General features: G+C 35.8%; 1 protein-coding gene across 15 annotated transcripts in view; it reads left to right on the top strand.

The window, feature by feature from the left end:
* LOC133225979 (collagen alpha-1(XI) chain) overlaps positions 1–23000 on the top strand; it is a 462534-nt gene that overhangs the window by 378992 nt on the left and 60542 nt on the right. For all 15 annotated transcript variants that reach the window (XR_009729340.1, XR_009729341.1, XM_061378981.1 and 12 more), the window contains 13 exons: positions 421–474; positions 3087–3131; positions 4386–4439; positions 4521–4565; positions 7818–7871; positions 8828–8935; positions 12565–12618; positions 15588–15641; positions 17769–17813; positions 17933–17986; positions 18082–18126; positions 20633–20686; positions 21472–21525. Coding sequence is in view for 13 of the 15 variants with exons in the window: in XM_061378981.1 (XP_061234965.1) it covers positions 421–474; positions 3087–3131; positions 4386–4439; positions 4521–4565; positions 7818–7871; positions 8828–8935; positions 12565–12618; positions 15588–15641; positions 17769–17813; positions 17933–17986; positions 18082–18126; positions 20633–20686; positions 21472–21525 (720 nt within the window). In the remaining 2 variants the exon portion in view is untranslated. The remainder of the gene's footprint in view (positions 1–420; positions 475–3086; positions 3132–4385; positions 4440–4520; positions 4566–7817; positions 7872–8827; positions 8936–12564; positions 12619–15587; positions 15642–17768; positions 17814–17932; positions 17987–18081; positions 18127–20632; positions 20687–21471; positions 21526–23000) is intronic.

Genomic DNA, 23000 nt, shown 5'->3' on the forward strand with positions numbered 1-23000 from the left:
CCTCAGGAATATGGGTGATTTGTATTGGCTAAAGAGTGTAAGAATTGGCTTTGTGCTTATATATTCTATGATAGTATCTTTCTGGATTTAGTTTTGTCATAGTTTTGGTTTATCCCTGATATCTATATCAAGATATTCAGGTATAAATATATTTTATATTCTTGGCTGTTAGAGTTAAATGTATTGGATCTGGGGTGGGGTTTTTTGCTCTTCAATTTGTTGCTTTAAAAAGAAGTACTGTTATTATTGTTCTCTACAGCTGTAGTGGATTTGCCAGTTGTTTTAAAATGCTAAAAAGATTTACGGTAGTTTGCTGGCTTAGGGCATGCCAGTCCTCAGCAGGGATGACACTCCATTATCCTTGTAAATAATAGAATGTTCACTGTTGTTCTTAAGATGTGTCTCTGTTATTGCATTTAGGGACCTCAAGGCAAGCCTGGCCTGCCTGGCCTTCCTGGTTCTGATGGGCCTCCTGTAAGTAACCAGTATTTCTGGATACCCATGTTGCAAAAAGAAATTGGAGCACTGGTAGTTCTAGTTGGCAGCCGCATTATAAAATCCATCTAAAACTCTCCTAAAACTTGTTGGAGCAGTTAAAAATCAAAGAATGACATCTTTAAAGCAGCTGCTAAAAATGTCTGTGGGCTTTTAAAATGTGCTTCCAGATGATGAAATGCATCTGAAACATCTGCAGGAATATGTAAATACTCTTAACTGACAAAGGGCTAGACATTGCTTCACTGTAGTCGTGCTATGTTAGTATGGCAAAGCAAATCATTTATAAAAATACTCAGCATTTATTCTCTGAGGAAACACAGAATAGACTAGATCTTTCTCTGCTTCCTGACCTAAGGTGCATATTACATGTTTGGGCTGCTTCTTTCATTGTCTGCACCAGGACAGACAGTATTTAGAATCTTGTGATCATTAAGGAATTCAGCTTAGCTCAGAGGATGCATTCACTCACATGAGCAGAGTATAACCACCTGAAATGGTATCGCTTACAGTTCAGGACCTAAACTTAAATGGAATCATTTTTCATAATTACATGGATATACACTGGTTGTATCAAAAGCATCATCTTTTTGTACCACCAAGAGACATTAGGCAGTCAGTGTTACTTCTCAGATCATGTCTCTCTTTCCCTTGCCATTTTTCCTCATAATATTTCTTTTCAAGTTAAATCTGCATTTCTTAAATGGGACTTTAGCAGGATAAGAAAACCAGAACTGACTGCATGCATAAGGGCTACTTGGGAATACAAACACCATAACTGTGAATGTCCCCTCCTTCCTTCTCCTTTCCCTGAGCTTTTACTGCTGAGTATGACATTGTATGGTATGGTATGGTGTGATATATCCCTTTTGTCAGTTGGGGTCAGTTCTCCCAGCTGTGTCCCTAAGCCTCTTGATCACCCTCAGTTTGCTGTCTGAGGGATTAGAATGGGACAAGAAAACCACACTGTACAAGCACTTGAGCAATAGCTAAAACACTGTTGTGTTATCTGAACAGTTTGAGTCACAAATCCAAAACACAGCATCAGATGGGCTGCTATGAAAAAAACTAAGTCAGTGAGTACACCCACCCAAAATTATCTCCCTCATGCACAGATTTGTTCAGAGGGAGGGCTGTAGAGGCAGGTTAAACTTCAGTCCATTTTGATTGATACGACCTATTTACAAACATAGAACTACACTAGTGATTGAAGGCAATAAACAGTACCTTCCCAACTGCAGTGAGCTTTGTAGCTGCTTCCATGGTATCTGTGTTAAGATCTGATGGACGCTCCAGAGCATTTTTTTCAGGAGATGATAAAAACTAGCTATTTCATTTCACTTCTGTATGAGGAAATGTCCTTCTATTTTGAAGGTGAGACATTGTTTGAAGTGGCATATTATACTGGAATTAATAGAAATCTAAAAGGATACAAATACAGTCTTTATTAGCAGCATTTTTAAAGTCATTTCATGTTATAGAGACCTCTAACTGGATTGAGATTTTAATTTTATGCTCAAGAATGCGTATTCTGGGAGGTTAGGATTAAAAAACTGATGTATGTAAATTTAAGCAAGCAAATAACAAATTTGATATTAGTAAGACAAAATGTTTAAAGGAAAACTAGCCGTCACTGGTAAGCAGCTATCAAATGCTTTTAATTTTAATTCTTTTAATAAAGAACATAGTTTAAACTGTTTTCCAAGGCCAGAAAATTGAATGTAATCACCAGGGGTTTGTCATATAAGATTAACAGCCACATCAAAATCATATCATATTTAACACACTGAAAACATTTTACAATGTCAGTGACACCAAAACATGAACAGTTTTAGTAACTGGCTACGTGTTACCTGGGAATACATGCTTGGCAAAAGTGAAGATTTACTATGCTTCTCTAGTAAGACTGATGAACATAAATTCCTGACTGATTCTCATAAACTTCTATTAACCTTTAGTTGCATTAAATTGCATTTAAATTTTGCAGCATTTTGGTGTAATTTCTTCAATATTTTATTTTATCTTAATATTTTGAGTGCTGCAGTATTAATGTCAGTGATGCAGAACACAGGCTAACACATATTTTGTTTGAAAAGTAAGTCACACTTTAAAACAAAGGCATACAGTGTTAGGGCTAGATCAGCCTTCTGTTGGCTTCTGCAGCAAATTCCATAGTCTTTTAAATAATTTTAGGAATGTGTAATATTAATCACCTTGCTTGTTTCAGAATCAAATCTGACAATGTCTTGCATTAGAAACTCTTACTGCTGAAACATTACCTAAACAAAAGGGGTGATCAGGATAGTCCTGAACATTAACATAACTGTTGTTCAGTTTCTTCTTTATTATGTAAATTAAATCAGTATTTATAAATTAAATTTAGTTTAAATTTATTTTTAATTATTTTTAAATTAAATTTAAGTTCTTTTAAGAACATCTTTTCTCAGCATCGTGCTTGTGTGTGTTCTAATACAGAAAAAGGGTGATGAGTGACCTGAAATTCAACTGTTTAAATAATTGTGGTTTTATAATAAAATGTCACTACCAAAAAATGAGTATTTTGCAAATCAGATACGTTTCTTTTAAATCAGGGTCATCCTGGCAAAGAGGGTCAGTCTGGAGATAAAGGTGCATTGGTGAGTTTTAAAACTTTCCCATTTATTTCCACTTATTTGCATAGCTTTCAAGAAAAGCTTTGGCAGTTTTTCAGCTTTATGACACATTTTTGATCCAAGAACTGTTTAGGAAGTTACTAGAAAACTGTCACATTCAAAGCATCTGTGTACAGACAAAAATATTTATTATATTATAAATATTATAGAAATTCTAAGTACTATAGAGATTAAACTTTGAAAGTGAAACTGATTGTAGAGTTGACAGAATGACAATCAATGAAAATTGCATGCATTTCATATAAATAACTTGCAAATAGTTTCAGTTTACAATTCCATTGTATAGGGTACCGAAAAGGGCTCTTCAAAACCTTGTACAAACGCATGCATGTTCATTGTATTTTTGAGGTCACCTTCAAGGCAGTTTCAGTGAAAAGTTATTTCTTTATGAAGCACTGAATGTCTTGGAGCTCTTTAAATCTTTCTGCTCTCTCAGTATTAACCTTTGTTTATCCAGAATAGCACCCTTTATAGCAGCTGAAATCAGCTTCAGTTGCAGTACTGATTTCAGTGGCAATACTGAAATACAGTCTGAATAAATAGCATGAATGAATGAACAGCTCAGAAAGTACAATTCCAGTGAAAATAGCATATTAGTATTTGTGTCCAAAATGTTCTCGGTTAAAGGCTTGTAGGTTTTATCCTGATTCCTTGAGAAAATAAAGCTTACACAGAGCATTTATGTTTTGAAAGTTACAGGTGTGTGTGACCGTTTTGTCAGTTGTTCCTTATTTCTTTTGAATTTACTGATCGATTTCAGCCAAATTTGATGGAAAAATTTATTTCTTAGAGATGTTAGCAGTCTAGAGGTGTTGTGAGAAGACAGTTGGAAAGGCCCCATTAGGGAAAGATTTTATTATCTGTCCATTTCAGACACTGGAGAATCATCAACGAAGCATCCTCAGACACAGATTGGTTTTGTTTGCTTGTTACTTTTTCCAATGACCATTGTTTCAGATAATTTATATTGTGCATAGATTTTTCTGCAATACACAAGTAGAACCAAGTTCATAATTCTCTTAATGATTTTATAGTGATATTGAACTTGACTTTTGATATGTGATACGACTTTTCTTAGTGGCAGGCAGCCAAGTGTTATTTTGATGTCTCACTCAAGACTGCTGCATTATAGTGAAAGAACAAAGATAGACTCGGAATAGAACTGCTTGCTGACCAAGTACTGTACAAACAAAGGTTCTTTACTCCAATGTATTTTAGGGGCCTCCAGGTCCTCAGGGTCCAATTGGCTATCCAGGTCCTCGTGGTGTAAAGGTAGGATTTAATTACTGAATTCCTCCCTCCACCATTTTTTGAATATGTGCATGTAGGTAATTCTTCATATTCTTTCTTTAGGGAGCTGATGGTGTCCGTGGTCTCAAGGGATCCAAAGGCGAAAAGGTAAATCTGACCACTTTTAATTCCTTTCCCTTTTTTCACTGTGTTGACTTCTGTCTCCTTCATTGCAGTGTGTTTTCTCTTGTAGCAGTGAGTTTATTTTTGCCTTACCCTAGGGACATACCAAGCCCAATTCATAAGTCAGTGACCTCCATGATTATTTACACTGATACAAAGTGAATATAAACCCTTCAGTTACTAGAATGATTTAGGATTCTCTTTGCTCCAGTTTAAGTAATTTCTCTCTAAGGTGCTCTTACAGTAGAGAATTAGGCATCCCCTCTCCCGTTAATACTATAGTAGATACTAAGAAACTTGTGCCTCAGAGAGATTTGTGGTGATAATAGTGTTATTTTACCTGTTTTGAAAAAGCAGTAGGCTAGATTTTGTTTCTTTTTTTTTTTGTTGTTTTTTTAATATATATCTTCCAATGGCTTTCTAGGTTACAGGTGTTTTTGTTTCAGATCTTTGGCTTTGCCAGTGTTGGACAGCCCAGCCAGGTGCATGTATATGAACATGAAGAAAACTTTTACACCCTCCCAATACCATTAATTCTGTATGTAGAGCTCTTACTAGAGCAAACGCCAACTACTGCGATCTCTACTGACCTTTGATGGTCCACAGTGGCTAAAGCTACAGCCAGAATTGTTTAAATTCCCACTTTCCTTAGCACTGAGAATGAGACAGATAACAAACACCATCAGTTGTACTTCCTGACTGCACAGGCAAATCCAGCCTTGCGGCTCCGGTGGCTACTATGCAGATACTTACAGCTATTTCTAAAGCAGAAGACTCAGTCTTCTTGAAAAGCCTTGATTTCAGCACTAGAGATCTGTCTTTCATGCTCAGATGCCAAGAGCTGCTGTACATTTTCAGGCTTTCCTAAACCACAGTCTGTCTAGTCTGCATACTTATTTTAGAGTAGCTCATTAAATCTAGGATAAAAAAGAGTGTGTTTAATACCTGTGGAGTCAGGACAGTTCAAAAAGCCCCACCTTTTTCTTGTTCCTTATTAAACTATTAATATCCATCTAGGAAAAATACAGGATTTGCATATAAACAAGCTTGATACACGTGTGTGTATATATGTATGTGTATCAGTGAATACTGATTAGCGTAATCTTCACAACATTTCTGTATTGATCTCACAGTTGCAATAAGAGACTGAATTCTAGTGAATACATCAAAAGGTCACACAAAGACGTTTCACAGATTGTCCACACAGTATTACGCAGGCCTTTTTTACTGACATTATTCAGATGCCATTACATGAAGGAAATCACTGTAAGAGACAGAAATAAATACACCAATCATTCAGGAAAGCCTCTGTAGATCTGGAATGGTCCAAGGGGTATCAGAAGAGGTGTCTGTCTCTGTAGTAAATCTGACTAGAACTCCAGCTATTTTATTTTTTGTTAGGAGCAGAAGAGGAAATAGAGCGTTCAGCTCTCTCCTCCCACATAGAATAAAATCATCCTCTTGTAGATCTCAGTAGCTGGAACCTCACTGCGAAAGCTGAAGAAGAGTTTCAATTCCTTTGGCAGCCATTTGGACAGTAGCTGGTGTGTGATCAGTCATTGCTGATACGTTGCAAAGTGTTCTCATTCAGTTATTATTGACCATGGACATAACTGAGCAACTTATACAACTAAAACTTTTTTTTTTCCCATGTATTCTGCACTCTTTTTCACCTCAAATTTAAGAAAGACCACCCTGAGATTTTAATCTATGCAGTAAGATGACTATATAACGATTAGTTTTACTATTTAGAAAGCATGGGACACCTGCTTTTAGAAGGCTTTTTAGTATATTTTTTCAGTGAATCACAATGGGTTACCTCTTTGGTTTTTGTCTCTTCACCAATTTTGAGCTGTTTACCGCAAATCTATTTCTGTCACCCTTTCTAGGGTTATTTGTTCATGCACTATGACTGCTTCTGAACAAAATCAAAATGGCTTTAGCCTTGCAGTCTGGCTCAGTAGCTGACAGAGGAGAAGATAAAGCTTTTGTAAGCACAGGAATGCAAAACGCAAACTTCTTTTTCAAAGTGAGGATGAAACAGAAAGGTTTTTTTCAGTAATATGGAGCACAGTAGCACTCTTTCCTGGCTTTATTGACGGTCCAGATGTTACTTAGCTACTGAATCAGCAATATTGCTTCAGCATATTAAAAAATACTGAACATTTTAGTGCTTTTCATCACAAAGACCTTTGCTCCCAGGACATCAGACAGCATCAAATAAAAACACCGTCAATAATCTTTGTTGTATGGATATTAGAACAGTAGCTGTATGATGAACTCATACAATTACATGCAGTCTAAGAGCAAACCCAAAGCTGTTCAGTTATACTAGATCAAGTCGTGAGCAGCTCCACTGAGCAACTCTAGAGGTTTCTGTTTTTATCTAAACTGACTTATAATGGCATAAATGAAAGTTGTTATAGAGTACTGTCTGCTTTGCCTTCAGCATGGAGGCCTATTAAAATGCTTAGAATAAATTCTCTGTCAGAATTTACTAGGTAGTAAATAAGTAATTCCCACTAGGAATAGCAACAGTGTGCACCTATTTTGCCACTGTATATGGATTTAATCTTAATGGTCATTAGTTTTCCAACTTTCAATCACGTCATCCAATGAAAGTAGGCTGGGCTGAGTATTGCCAGAGATTGAACTACTATATATGACTACTTCTTCTTTTAGGTTATAAACACTAATACTTGTCTTTTTTCTTTTTTTTTTTTATTAAGGTGTGATAACCAGCCTTTTTTTATTTATTCGTTTTCATTATTCTATGAAGACACTAGTTTAAAAGAAAAAGTAATTCAAAAGGAGATCCTGCTATCAAGAAGAAAAACACTGAATAATTTGCCACCAATTTTTTTCTAGTTAATTGAATGGATGACCTTATTTAAAAGAGTGATTATAAAAAAAAAAGCATAGGAGTTAAGAAAGAGCTTTGCACGATAATTCATAATAAAACAGGAGAACTGTATTGTCTGCATCTTTAAGCAGATTTTAAACAGCTTTAAACAGTTGGTATTAGAAACTTTTAAATAAAAACTAATTCTGTGTAATGCAGTGATATACTTTCTCTGAAACAGCAACAGCCATACTGGATTTGCTGGGGTCTGACCATCTAACTACAGAATATATTCGCTAAGTATATTCTGTAGTGAATGTATTTTCTTTTATCTCTGACAAAAAGAATCCTCTCTATTACTAAAAGTCATTATACCCATTTCTGCTTTTTTTTAGGGTGAAGATGGTTTTCCAGGATTTAAAGGTGACATGGGCCTTAAAGGTGACCGGGTAAGCATTTACTCATAACCTGTATGTTCTTAAAAAGTTTCAGTGTTATTATTTTGAAAGGATCAGTGAACAAATAAATGTAAACCAAAAATGACATAAGAGCTAGTAGCTTAAATTATTTCTGTTCTGTGTGCATGCACAGATTTGAGGCAGAGGTTTGGTTCTTGTGAGTCAATAATGGCAGGGTTATAAGGTGGAAGAGAATATCAGTCTTGGATGCCCTTTTCAATAAGCTTGTGCTTAGGAAATCCCCTTTTCCAGATTCCAAGATCTCTAGTATTTGCCTGAGGAAAATTAATTTATCTAGGATAAATGTGTTTCCATTCCAACACAGCATATTGCAAATATCTGCCAAAATGAAGTGTTACTTAGCCCAATGAGCACTTCCTTTCATAGAAAGTGTTGTGGAGGTTCTAAAATAACTTCTCGCAAGAGGCTCCTAGCCTGTATCTGGTGACTGTATATATAAATAACTGGAAAGATGGTATCCACATTAGTACTTAAGTACGGACATTCTTCTTTCTGTCAACTGTCAGAGTGCTTTTGGGAGAATTTAGGGAAAAGAGAATAAGAATACACTGTTTCCAGATGTACCGCTCTTCAGCCAAAGCAACTGGGTTCTTACACTCTTGAAAGTAATATTCAGTGCCTAATTTATATATATATATATATATATATATATATATACACATTCATATAATGAACACACACAGTGGTATTTTCCTCACTGAAAATTGGGTAGGGCTTTGAGCAACCTGATCTAGTTGAAGGTGTGTCTCTACGTTGCAGGGAGGTTGGACTAGATGACCCCTTTAGGTCCCTTGCAACACCAACCATTTTATGATTCTTTGATTCTAATCTTTATTTACATTTACTGGAAATTTATTTTCAAGTAACTGTGGGTAGGCTCTTTAATACATGCACAAAGGCCATATTTATAATGTGGTGTGTTTTAGGGAGAAATTGGTCAGCCAGGTCCACGAGGAGAAGATGGTCCAGAAGGTCCTAAAGGTCGAGCAGGTCCATCTGGGGACCCAGGTGCTGCTGGCCCAGCTGGAGAAAAGGTCAGTAGTCAGATATCAACTAAATAACCATGTAATTGCCTCATAACATACATAGAACATGTATGTTCTTCATCACAAAAGAAAAAAGTTTTCATATCTGTAAAATCTTTAGCTACCTAACAGTAGGTTTTATGAGACACTACTACAGCAGATCACTGGAGCTCACATTTGAACAAGTCCTGGGAATCACTGATATTATTTGTAAGTACACAGAAAGGCATTATAGTACTTCATCAGCACAAAAGGCAGCTAAATCCTAACCCCCTATTACATACAGTGCATGCCAGCTAAGGGAAACATGATGTAAAGAAAATAGCTGGGCACAAAGGAGGATAAAGGAGCTGCTGGAGAATGAATCAATATTCACAGTCATATTATGACAAATTGTGACATGTAGATTGTTTGAAACAAAAAAAAAATCCAAAGTAGGATTGGAAAAAAGTGAAAGGGGCTGTTAAAAAGGGTGGTGTTATGAAAAATAGGAGAGAACAAGCTCAAAGATAAGTACAAATCTCTGTAGAATCTTGACCTCAACAAAAACCACTGGAGATTGACACAAAGGAGGAAATGAGGCTGAGGAATGCATGTGTAGGCACCATATCTCACTGTGTGACAGCATCAGAAAACAAAGGTGATTTCAGCAGTGGAATGTTGGATAAGTAGGAAAGAAGGATAAAAGTGATGGTTCAGAAATGCATATACTATATTTCACTAAAGTGAGAACATAGTGAAGAATATTTCCCGGTTTTTTTGTTGTTGTTTGTTTGTTTGTTTTGTTTTATTTAACTGTGACCTTAATGCTAGTTTTGTCTTAAAGAGAATGGGACAGGAGGAACATTTTACATTTCTTTCTCGGTTTTGCTCTTTGAAATTGGAACAGTTACTATTTTCCAGCAATATCCCATCTGACATCATGATGGATTATTCTGTCTTTTTATCTATGTAAAGTGTTGGAAAGTATTCACTGAAATCTTAATAATTACTTGGTGCCACTAAAAAGATAATAAGGTTCACAGTTAAGAGTTTTGCAAGGAATTAAAAAATATATTCAGCAAACTTCGGAACAAGCTCTCTTCATCAAAAGCTGCTACTTTTTGCAAGTATATCATTAGTAGAACTTTAGAAAGATATTAGGGTTACAATGTCAGCATAATAACATTCATAAACTCTTAGAGATGTATATAATAAAAAACTCAGTTCACTCTTTTAAAAAAAAGATGAAAAGATTTATTCTTAGGTTTACTTAACTACTGCAAGTTATTTATGAATCACTACTCTCTCCACAATTTTGCAGGATATCTCACCAGCTATTAGGTCATTGAATTGATTAATTATGTCACGAATCAAAGAACATACAAAAAAGGAAACTCAGGACTATTCTTCTGCATGAATTCAACCTGAGTTCACACCAGAAAGCCAATGTACTCAGTTTTAACTAGATCAGCAAAAACAATCTGCAGTATTAAGGGTCATATTATACATATTAAACAATACTATGGTTCATACTATCTTCACTCACAATATATTTGTATCCTCCAGAAAGAGCTCTGCGTTTCATGGCAATGGTTATTTTCTGTATCACTGAGCTGACAAAAATGTAAGGATATTAGGAATCTTGCAAGAATGTGTATTGTTGTCATGATATCTGCAGAATAATTAACTAAGAACATGTACAAAAGAGTCTTTCTCAAGTCTTTATAACCTAGGTAAAAACAAAGTAAACCGAGCCAAAACCAAATAAACTTTTATAATTGTTACTTTTTAAATACAAATTTGAGTTATTTTCAGTTCCTGTTATTGAAATTACTCAATCTGAATATAGATTCGTGTTTTCAAACATTTCTTCACAGTGACATATATGGGAGTCATAGTCTGACAAGTCCAGAATCTGGAGCCCTAACTATCAGAAGATACTTGAAAAATATAGTGGTGTTGATAACGCTGGTAGCTGGGCTTCGAATTTTAGACCCAAAGTTTTACCTTTTCTACAAATATTTATACCTTTTCTTGCCCATTGTAAGTCAAGCATCTTCTCTGGATAATCTGTTGATACTTGGTCAGAACAGAGTGTGTCAGTGTCAGAGAAGAGTTCTGTGATGTTGGCTCTGTGATATTTATTTTAGCACAAAGATTAGAATAATCTTTGTGAACTCTTAAATCTCCCCACAATATTAGGAAAGTGCTTGTAAGACTGCTTATCAATGTTGTATTCCTTTGTCATTCCTATGACTTATTTAAGGCAAAGATACTACTCTTTGTAGTAATGAAAGTGCCAGAGTAGTCTCTTTTATTTTCAAATGATCTTGTGATAAGAAAACTTTCTTGCCCAGATAGGTCGAAGGCTGGATTTGCTTAATAAAGGATATGCCAGGTATGGTGCCAAAAAAAAGTGAAGAACACATCAGAGAAGAGCTTATCATCAAAAAAACCATCCATACCTTCATTCAAAACCCAGCAACTGGGCTTGCTTAATCATAAAATCAGGGACAAAACTTACACTGACTTTGGCAAGAGTTTGACACACTGTCATGCTGCAGAACATTCAATTTATTGTAATGTGTTCAGCTTGTTTCGGTTTTGCACAGAACTGGAAGCACTGTAATATTTCTATAAATCAAAACATTCTTTAAAATAATGTCTGTTCCATACACGTGCACTTACATGAATATAATGATATACAACATCTTTATTCATGTGCTGCATTTTTTATGAATAAACACGTTTCTTTGAGCAAATTTATTTTCCCATCCAAGTCTCTCCTTCCTCTTTTTCCTCATCTTAGAGTACCATCTTATACTGGATAAGCATATCTTCTCCACTGAGATCTTTTCCAAAATGTAATAGCCTGAAGAATAAAAAAAAAGACAAAGAGCTAAAAAAAAAAGAAAGCAGAAAAACCTATTAGCTGTGTAAAGCAAATAAGAAACCTTGTCCCAATATTACCAAGAAGGTTCACACCTTTCTTTGTGTGATACTTCAAAGACAAACTGCTTTTCCTTGCTTTTGGAAGTGGCAAAACCCTCACTCATCCTCTAGAGCTACAAAGAAAACATCTCAGTGGGACAGGATACTGTATTTCATTTCTAGGTTAACGTCAGCATTGATCAGACTGCTCATTCTGTTGTCCTTTCTGAACATAACAAGTTGATAATAGTTGTTGACAAATCTGTTGTCAACAATAGTCAGTGGGGTATGGTTTATCAGTTTTAAATATTTTAAAGTTATTCAAGAAAAAATGGATTCTTCATGAAAGATTTGTGGAAAATGGAGCAGCCATTGCACAGTATAAATTAAAAAAGATTTATTCTGTCTTAAACCTATTAACACCGAGATTTCTTTAGAGAATAGTTTAATGACCTCAGCCCCATATCCCCATGCAGCATTTCAAGGCAGAAAAGACACTTGGCTATTGATTTTGCTGAACTCATTCATTGGAGAGGGAATATTATTTAAGCTTGGGGAACTAAGTAAAGCGGTGTTTAATAATAAAAATGATAAATTGAAATAATGGAATATTATATTCCATGAAGTATCATGACTCTAAGTTGTGGAAGAAAGTATTTTCTACAGAAGTTTGCTGAACAACTGAGAAGGATAAAATAAAATCTAATTCTGCCTTCTTATTTCAGGGTAAGCTTGGTGTACCCGGATTGCCAGGTTATCCAGGAAGACAAGGTCCAAAGGTAAGCTGTAAATGAGCTGTGTATCTTGTGCTTTGACAGTCACAAGAGCAGCTATTTTATTTGTGGTTGGGGAAACGGTGTGGGCATCAAAGCAAGGGCCGTTTTTCACGTTTTCTTTCTTGACAATCATGTTATGAAGTAAAATCTTTAAAAACATCGGCTTCCCTAAGGCAAGATCTTTCAGGAGCACTATATTTCCTGTTAGCTAGACTGCCTTCAAACCTTTGCCAGCCTCTCATGAGTTGTGGGAACTCAGACTGGTGTGCATTAAACAACAATTTGAAAACAAAGGAGCTGCTGATATGCCTGAAAAGAGAACGAGCACTCTTTTGACCACTAAATGGATGCTGATATTGATGGGAATGGTACAAGGTTTCCATTTACTGGAATTACTCCTTCTTCCATAGAATAAGCCACATTTCTTTGAAACAGAATTTACGATTTTCATCACAGTTTTTTTTTGCTTCTGTTAAGACAAACATGACAAAATCCAATCCTTAGTTGAGTTATATGCCTACATTATCCTTAGCTATGTTTTTTCCTTTTTGATTGCAATAGAAAACCATCTAGGTGGCTTCTGGTTTAAATGAAGGCTTATATTTTGAATATATTTTCATGATACATATTTTGAGGAAGGTCATCCTAACATGGCTTTAGGCCATAGGCATGCTAAATGAATTGCAAGCTCTCTTTTCTGTGATTAGAAAGAAAGAAAAATATGGAATAAAAGCATAATTCTGTAGACATTTCCCCGTGTAGAGGATGTCATTAGGGAAAGATTGGATCTCCATATTGTCTCAAAGATGACTCACACAGGGAAGGATCACAACTAAAAGAATCCTTTACCCCTTCTACACAACTAAACAATCAAAGTGCAGCAAAATGTTCACTTTACTTTGGGATCTATTTTTACTTTCAAAGTTGAAATTACAGCTGGCTAAGCTAAGTGTTTTTTCTGACTCTGGCCTGTACTTTGGCCCTTTTCAGTCAAGTGCTATTTGAGGAATGTTTATCCATTGAACACAACTATCTATAGAAAGTATTCATGAAAACGAAGACCCTTGAGAGACACGTTTTCTCGCTTCTCTTTCTTAACTCAGATGTCTGAGATTTCAGTCACTCCGTTCTTCAAAACTGTCTTTTGAAAAGTCTGAGATCAAAGAGGTTTTACATTATTCAGCTCTAAGAGCAAAAATGATGTAACACTTCAAATAAAAGTTGATTCTTTTCAGCAAGGAATTGATCAAGAATTTCATTACATTAAATTTTCACTATACTAAAATTGAAAATAGTTCTCAAGCTATGTTCACTGTTTGCTCTTCTACTTTGTTGCTTAAACTTCCAAGAAAGAGTAGTGACAGCTACAGTATATCAACTCACTAGAGACTTGTTTGGAAACTCACAGTCCAGTTTAAATTAACAAAAGGGAGAGAAAAAAAAAGAAGCAGGAGATAACGTATTAGCTGTTTAAAGCAAATACAAAACCTTGCCTCAGTATTGTCAAGGTTTACACCATTCTTTTTATTGTCATTTATTTGCTTTTCATGGTTTTCCTTCTCAGACTTATTCTTAGAGGACTGCCATTGTCTGTTAATTTTCACTGTTTCTCTTGTCTAGTCCCTCTTGACTAACACAATTACAAAAAATACTGTAAATATATATACAACCAGGTCATGCTTGTTCATGGCTGATCATCAGAATTTGTTATTTTCCTCTGGCCTTTCAATTATAAAGAATATGCCTGGGTTTCACAGAGTAGAATTTTCACAGTTTTATTCACATTTTAAGTTATAACTGGTGAAGAGTTAAAAAGAAGAAAAGTAAGGAAATCTCTTCCTTTTCTCCCACTATTGAGTATCAGTCAGAGTTTTGCTAGAAGTAGTTTCAGTCAAGTTGTATTGCCCCTAAGTCATTAGTGGACAACTGAAATGATAGTGGGAAATGAGATTCATGAAGGAGAAAATATAAATAAGAAAAAGAAAAAAAACCCAAAGAAACAAACAAAAAAAAGTTGATGCTTTAAAGAAGAGCATCAAGAAATTCTATTTAAAGGTTTTGTTATATTCATTTAATTTGCCACGTTTAGCAATAGGAAGCTGCACAGATATAAATGCATTGTCACAGCATGGAGTCTGTCCAGTAGTTCTAGTGACCGACCAAACCAAACACTGTTTCGATTTTCATCTCCAGTCACTTAGAAGTATATTTTATCAAGTCTGTCACCTCTTTAACCCAAAGTCCCTAATGACAGCACCTTGGCAGGTAGCAAGTCTGCTGTCCCATGGGACCTGTATATGAGAGATATAGAAAATAGTACTCTTCGGATTAGACTGGGCAGTTAGTGGAAGGAGAGGGGATAAAAAAGGAGGAGGAATGATGCCTGGAAGTAGTTTCAAGTCAGATAATCTCCTCATAAATCCTGATTGTGAAGTTAACATACAAGCACATGTACAAATTGCAGGTATCAGTTAAATCAAGCTAGCCAGAGGTCAGCTTACAGTGACTCAACCACATGAAGTAATTTATAGGTCAGTAATGTGAATAGAGGATCACACCACTGTTCAGATGTTGCAGCCTTACAATCATTTTGAATTAAGCTATTTTGTAAAAGAATTATTTTACTGTGAGGCGAAGCCTTTTTTTTTTTTTTTGTTCCTCTTTATTATGATCAAGATATTTCTAACGGCTGATACTATTTTTTTTAAATGGTGCAGATTTAATTAATACTTTATTGTCTCGTAAGATGACAAATAACGTCTATTGTATACATTGATTCTTTTAATGCATTCTGGACTTGAGGCATTATGGTAAGTTAATTTATAGCTATTCATCAGAGCCATCACACTTGTAAGTTTGACGTGTACAATGTACATGAGTCTGGAGGAGTGTTTTTCATAGAAATTACATGTTGTCTATGCTACTGTTTTGCTATTGATATGCTCTGATATTTGCATTGATTTCTTACATAGGGCTCAACTGGTTTCCCAGGATTTCCAGGTGCCAATGGAGAGAAAGGCGCAAGGGTATGTTAATTCATGCTTGCATGATAATTAACTTTTGGAACTCACTGAAAGTGAATGATACATCTAAAAATCTGTAAAGAACTATGAAAACAGGCTTTTCATGCTTAAGATGAACCTCTACAGCTACATAAAATAGAGACTTCCTGAGATACTAAATCTCAGTCTTTATGATATTAAACTAAATATAAAGGAATTCCGACACTTTTTCATTGCCTATGCTACCATAATTATACATTTGGAAAGGAGAAAAGAAAACGCCTTTGCTGAAGCATCTCTCTTGACAGTATAGCTGCGTGAGTTGGCAAAGACTGTTTTCCTGTATCCCATGAATTATTCTGCTGCCATGCAATTTACCTTCAAGGAACTTCAGTTTGTATTTTATAGGACTTCTGATTAGCCACAAGCTTTTTCATAGGCAGAGCTTCAAAAATGCAAAATATACCAGACAAGATGAAGAACATGTACATACATTAAAAACCATAAAATGACAGCTTTTGCCTTTTTGTTTACTTGGAGCAGGTAAGGGAAAATCTGTTATGCATGTTCTTCAAACTATAAATATGAAATATAAGTTAGAAAAAGGTCACTGTGCTGCTGCCACTAAAGCTTAATTGACCGTAGCAGAATATGTTGATAGAAAGGTGATGAAATTAAAAACATAGCCAGAATTCATAGATGGTAGTAACAAAAGATTATAGTAACTGAAACTGAAATAATTTATATCTTTGTTCCTAGGAATATATTTTGCAGCACAAAACAAGGAGAAATTTGTGGGTTTGCGATAAAATGTATGAAATCCAATTGCATATGCATTGCTTATGCATAGTTTAAATTGTTCTTGTATTAATTTAGTTAAGATAAAGATACGTTGTTGTGGACAGACACAAGCAATAAACCAATATTCGTTTCATCCTTGTTGGGAAAAATGAGACATGACTGTTAATAAAGATACCAGATTGGAAAACAAAGCAAAGCAATATCAAAGAGCAGACTTCAAATTAAAAAAATGCGATTATATTGGTTTGTTATCAGGCCTTTATAAAGCTTTCAATTCAGCTAGGGTACTAACCACGTAATTAATAGAAACTACATGTATACTTAGATGTAGTAAGTATAGCTTACATAAGTAGTAAGTATAAGCTGCTCATCAATGATAAAATTCTGTAATGAGAATCAGGTGTTATTATTAATCTTGCCTAAAGGGTATAATTGTTTTTTATGCTACCACGCACAGCAATACTAGGAAGGACACTAATTGTCTCTGAGAAGCTCACAAGCTGAGTAGCATTCTAAGAACAGCACATAATATTAATTTTGTTAAGTGTAATAAAATTAATAGAAACCCTCCCTGCACACACACACATGAAAACCCTCAAGAAAATCAGTGTGTGCATTTTATTGATTTCAAATAAAAGCAAGCTTTATGCTAACACATCTATGCTGATTTTCTGTTGCTGTCATGTTTACCTCAGAGATCAGAAAGTAGAATTCACTAGGTTTGTTCTTCTATCCAAGGAATACTATCTTGAATGTTAAACTTCTTTGCATTAGAATGCACAGCAATACTAATGTAGAGTGTAAGGAAAGAAATGTGTTGGATATGATTAGGAGATATATTGAAACAAAAAATTAAGGGCTGGTATTCTTGCAAGCTCTGTATCTCTGTACAAGTTCTGTATCTCTGTGCAGAATACTGGTAGGTATTATAGTCCCTATTTCAGTTATAAAAAAAGGGAGGCTTCCCCTTTATTTTCTCCGTGGAGCTGTCTATGAGAACCTGGGAGCTTTGTCTTCAAGGCTACTCCGTTAGAAATGATGCCCAGTCCTTTAGGGGACTCTTCTTGTTGCATGCCATCTTTGTTACTATTTTAGCATAGTTTAAAATGTTCTAATGACAGAATCTGAGACAAATTTAGTACATTTAGCTACAAGTCCCAGTGAACTCAGAAAGGTAATCTTTTTTATTGAGGACCATGAGTCTGTAGATCGAAATTCAAAGTAGATACTCAAAATAACATTTAACCCTAAGGGAGTTGCACTTTGCCTTCACTTCAGTAAGAAAAAACCCACCTTTATTTCACAAATACAGTGTCTGCTAAGATGATTTCCGTGAACTTTTCTCTACAGGGTTTACATGGCAAACCAGGCCCCAGAGGACAGCGAGGACCAACAGTATGTACTTTCACTTTGCTTTCCAATATTAATTGCCTCCACTAAACTGTGAAGAATTATTCTGATTTGATTATAGTATCCAATAGTTATCATCAATTGCATCTCTGTTAAATTGACAGGGTCCAAGAGGCTCAAGAGGTCCTAGAGGTCCCACTGGCAAACCAGGTCCTAAGGTAATTGTCAAGCACCCTGTATAGATTGGCTGCAGGCTGTTTATTCTAAATAAAATACAGGTCTAATCTTTGAATGTGTTGTCTTTCCTTCCTAGGGTACTGCAGGCAATGATGGTCCTCCTGGCCCACCAGGTGAAAGGGTATGTGAAAGCTATTCATGTACATGTTGTTCTTTCCACTAACTAGGAGTGTGACTTGAGGAGGGGTTGTTGTTTTATTTTTAGTTCTCCCTCGCGTGTCTTTGCCCTTCTTTGACCAGAGTAACCAGAAGTAACAAAACAATTGAAATGATGCTTTCCAGAAAGCAATGAGCTGAAGTTTGCTGAAAGCTTCTTCCATCTGTAGCTCGTTTTTGTACATAGAGGACACAGAGAATACACGTGCACTTAGTGTTTATACCCATGCACTTCATATATATCCATGCAAATTTCAGTTGTACTTACCAGCTTCTGCTCTTACGAAATGCCCCATTTGCTGCAAATGACTCAGGCCACCTCCAGCACCTTCTTTGTTGAAGCACCTGATCTTTTTCTGTTCTGATCAGCTGAGAATTGCCTTCATTTCTGCATGCTTGAGAAATCTTACTGTGCTTGCTAAAATAAAATTTTCTGCTTGCTAGTATCTTACCAGTCAGTAACCAAATCCAGTATACGGTCGGCCCATTACATAGCAGTATATAGAAAAACAGTATTAATAAATCACATTTGTAATAACAACACTTGAAAACCAACTCAGCTATTTTAAGAGGACATGCTTTCTGCCAAAGTATTTTGTAAAGCTTAAGAGACTTTTCTTCTGTAGTCTTATTTCATTAAAGTGCTAACTATTTCATTTAGAGAATCTATAAATACTTCCTCAGCACCCACCCCCAAGTTCCAGTGTTCTCCACAACTCTTACTCTTCAGGAGGGACCTCCTTTTGCATTTTCCCCTGCTCCATAATGCCACTGTGTTACACTATTTCCTTGCTGAATGTGTACACACTTGGTATAAAAATACTGGCAGAACAACAGCAAAGTGGTATTGCTAGAATGACTAAGCAAACTGAAAAAGGAAAAATTACTATAGGATCAGACCACATGGTTTGATTGTGTTGTTTACTGGAGATAAGGACATCCATGCAACTAATGATAATAAGAACATGGCATGAGTGTGTTCTGGAAATCTCAAATTTTCCCTTTGTGTGTCTGCAGGAAAAAATTAAGGTTAATTTTGTGTTGTTTCTTCTTAGCAGTTGTGAGTAGTAATAAAAAAAAGTTTTCACTTACTAAAAACCTTTAATGCTTTTACCTCCTTTATTCCTGAAGCAGAATGTTGCTTAACTGTCCAGGAGACCTGGTTAGTGATCAGGACAGTGATTCCTGCAGTAAGGAGGAGAAGTAGTGTAGAACAGAAGGGAAGTTGAAATCTGGAAGACTGGACTGTAGCCAGTATATATGGAAGGCCACTCTCCAAGGGATGCTGCAGCGAGAAGCTGAAAGTACCTCTGTATCAAGCAAAAGAAAATGTACTAAGTGGAACATGAACAGCAGGACAAAGTGGAAAGTTTGGGTGAAATAGGAAAAATGTGACAAGTAGAAACAGACACAGGGGCAGGAAACTGGGATTCAAAAGAAGAATGAGTTAACTAGGATACTGGCTGTAAAGAACTAGCCATAGTCCAAGAAAGGAACTGTAGGTTGTTTTACACTGTGGAGGAACATCAGAGATACTCTACCAAAAGGTCAGTAGCAGAGCCTCAAGAAGGGAGGAGTTTGTGACAGCTCCAAGAGGTTATGAGGAAGCAAAATTGTGTGGAAACTGAAAACAGTGAGCAGATCAATCTAAGATGAAGGCATCCCTGGAGAGAAATTGATTAGATCAAAGAGATGAAGAACCTCAGAGCACCACATCTCGTATCACTTGTGTAATATAACTGTGAGGTATTTATTTGCTTCCCAGTAGGGATGAGTGTCAGCCAAAAAAATGAAACACTCATTTCTACTCCACTGAGACTATTTCTGGTACCAGATATGTAAGTATTAAATAATCCATACCCTTAAAATGAAATTGGTGACAAAAAAGAAAATGCAATTTTGATAACATGCTGGTCGTGTTCTAGTGTTTTTTCTCATTTTTCCCTCACTTTATCTGTCAGTCCAGTGACTTGAAATCTGCAAGCGATATTATGAAAAAAAAAATGCAGATCTTTTCCTTAAAAAGCTTCATGATGTGAGGGTCAGTACAGTTGGAATTTACAAGAAAAAAGTGCAACAAACAGTAAACCATAGAAAACAATGTTTTTTACTCACAGTTGATTTCTACTCTTATTACGCACAGTTTCAGGGGTCAGATGCAGAAATACATTATATAAGCGCTTTTTTTTTTCCTTACTGCATTCCTATACAGGCAATATTGCTTTCAAGAAATCCTTCTGGGGGGAAATCCTGTGTTGCTTTTTCAGGCAATTAAATGTCTTTGTGAATTGTTGCTACCAGTATTTATCTCACAGTGGAGCTGAGGCTTTATACTTACAACCAGACATTATCTACAGAGTTCATAGATTTTATAATTGAAGTGCATATATTTTATCATCTAAGCAAACTTTTTAATCCAGTGTGATAAAAGCCTGATTAAAACTTCACTTGTTTTGTTACATTTATACTAGGGACCACAAGGGCCTCAAGGACCTGTTGGATTCCCCGGACCAAAGGGACCTCCAGTAAGTATCTTTTTAATGAACTATGTGCAACAGTAAGAACATTATTTTTCTTTCAGTGTTTCTGAAGTGAATATTTCAGGATTTATGTAAGGGGTGGTTTATGTATAGATTACAAATACGCTTATTGGGCTATAGAGCTAACACAAGAAGTCACATATTCAAAATGATCATGGGTAGAGCAGGTATTACATTCAACATGCTATATTAAACTGCAACTCTTGTAGTATGTTGATGTCAATGTCCAGATGACAGACTGAGATTAGGTGAAATAGTACTTTGCTAGTGTGTCTTTTCTTTTAACAATGGGTTAATTGAGGAAAAAAATTGAAGAGGAAAGAGACGTTCATTAGAAGTAGAAACGTACAGAAGTAATAGTACATTTGAGCTGCAGCTTAGTAAGCACAAAAGCATCAAACTGCCTGTGATTTATTTTTTTTATTTTTATGTCCATTGCCAAAACTGGAATTTCATCAGATACTCTTGTCATGTTTAGTTTTGTGTTAATTAAGTCATTAAGCAAAGAGAAATGGAAGTTTAGGTTCTTCCCATGGTTTCTGAATTTACTGAAATCCATTTTGAACATGCATGCATCAAAGAGGACACACAGAAAATGTATGATTAAAATTATAGTTAGCTGATATAGGAGCAGTTGAACTGTACTGAAGACTAGTCTAGAAAAAAAAACAAAACCAAGATCAGAGGTACTTACAGCTAATTCCATGCCTTTTTCTTTTTTTCTGAATTAAAGATGGCTAAAAAATTATTTATGTATCCTACAATTTCAGGGTCCACCTGGAAAAGACGGCTTGCCTGGACATCCAGGGCAGCGGGGTGAAACTGTAAGTGAATCTACTGTGTTAGTGTTATAAACCTCCAAAGGTCATGATTGTGTGATCAAAACTAAAGAAACAGAACCAGTAGAGAAAAGGGGAAGAGGCAGAAACTGTACTTTTCTTATGGTTGGTAGGTTAGGCATGACATAACTTTATTTTACTTTACATGCTACAAGAGTGAGCTTACTGTTTGCTGTGCCTGGTTGGGACCATCACAATGAACTTAAATAGTCCATAAAAGTCAAATAAATTAATCTGAGATCTCAATTTTAATAAAGATTTGTCAGGTAATTACTATATGGTACTTTTCTCACTGAATCCTGTGTAACATAAATCATAAAGTAACAAAATAACAAAAAGGCTTATCAGTTGTAAGCAGCTGGAAGACTCAAAAGTTAACACCTTTGGAAAGTAGGATCAGGAATGATTCAACCTCTGAAAAAACTTCAATTTTGAAACTATCTTATGTAATCCCCTTAAGAATCACAATGAGGAAATTCTGGCATCAAAATGAAAAGATTTACATGTAACAGTTTTAATGGAATTATTTAAAAAGACTATTTCCATAATGCCAAAACCTTACGCATATATCATTGAAGTAAAATACAGTTCTTACCTGGATTTTTCAGAGCTGGAGAAGCCATAAATGAATTTAGAGATAATTTTTCTCAGCATGTTGACTGTGTTTTGAGTTCTAACTTCACTGGAAATCTGTTAGTGACTGCTGCGTCACTTCCACTGCTGGAAAGGGGAGATCAGAGCTTGCAGTAACACACCATGCAGAAAAACTCTGTTTTCTTATGCATTGTAATGCTTTTCTGGTGTGAGAGAATCATCATTGACTACTTCTTTCTTCTTTTTCTTTGCAGTAAAGACTAGTTTTGTGTATCATAAAAATTAATTTGAATCATTCTTTAGAATGCAGCTCTAAATTGTTATTTAGTCTGTTAAGAAAAAGCACAGTTACTATTTTCCCTTTATTCTTATTTATTTGAACATGAGCCAGTGATGTGCCATTATGGCAAAGAATGCTACTAGTACCTGGGCTGCAGGAGGGTGATCTTTCCCTTCTGTTTAGCCCAGGTGGGGTCAGGAGTCCAGATCTGGACTTCTCAAGAGAAGAGAGAGAAAGCTATTGGAGAAAGGCCAGCAAAGGGCCACTGTGATGATTAAGGGACTACAGCATCTCTCCTATGAGTGAAGGCTGATAGAGCTGAGGCTTTTTAGGCCTAGAGAAGCCCCAGATCAAAGCTTATCAAAGTATCTGAAACCTGAAGGGAAAAGAAGATGGAAGCAGGCTCTTTTCAGCGGTGCCCAGTGACAGGCCAAGAGGCAGCGGGAATAAACTGAAACACAGAAGCTTCCATCTGAACATAATAATCACTTTTTTCACTGTGTGGATGACTGAGCATTGGAACAGATTGCCAAGAGAAGCTGGAGATACTCCTGGGCAGCCAACTCTCAGTGGCCCTACTTGAGCA

Source organism: Neopsephotus bourkii, unplaced genomic scaffold, assembly GCF_033783945.1.
Source record: "Neopsephotus bourkii isolate Nb327-2 ecotype Australia unplaced genomic scaffold, CSIRO-AGI_Nbou_v1 NB_1768, whole genome shotgun sequence".
Classification (NCBI taxonomy): domain Eukaryota; kingdom Metazoa; phylum Chordata; class Aves; order Psittaciformes; family Psittacidae; genus Neopsephotus; species Neopsephotus bourkii.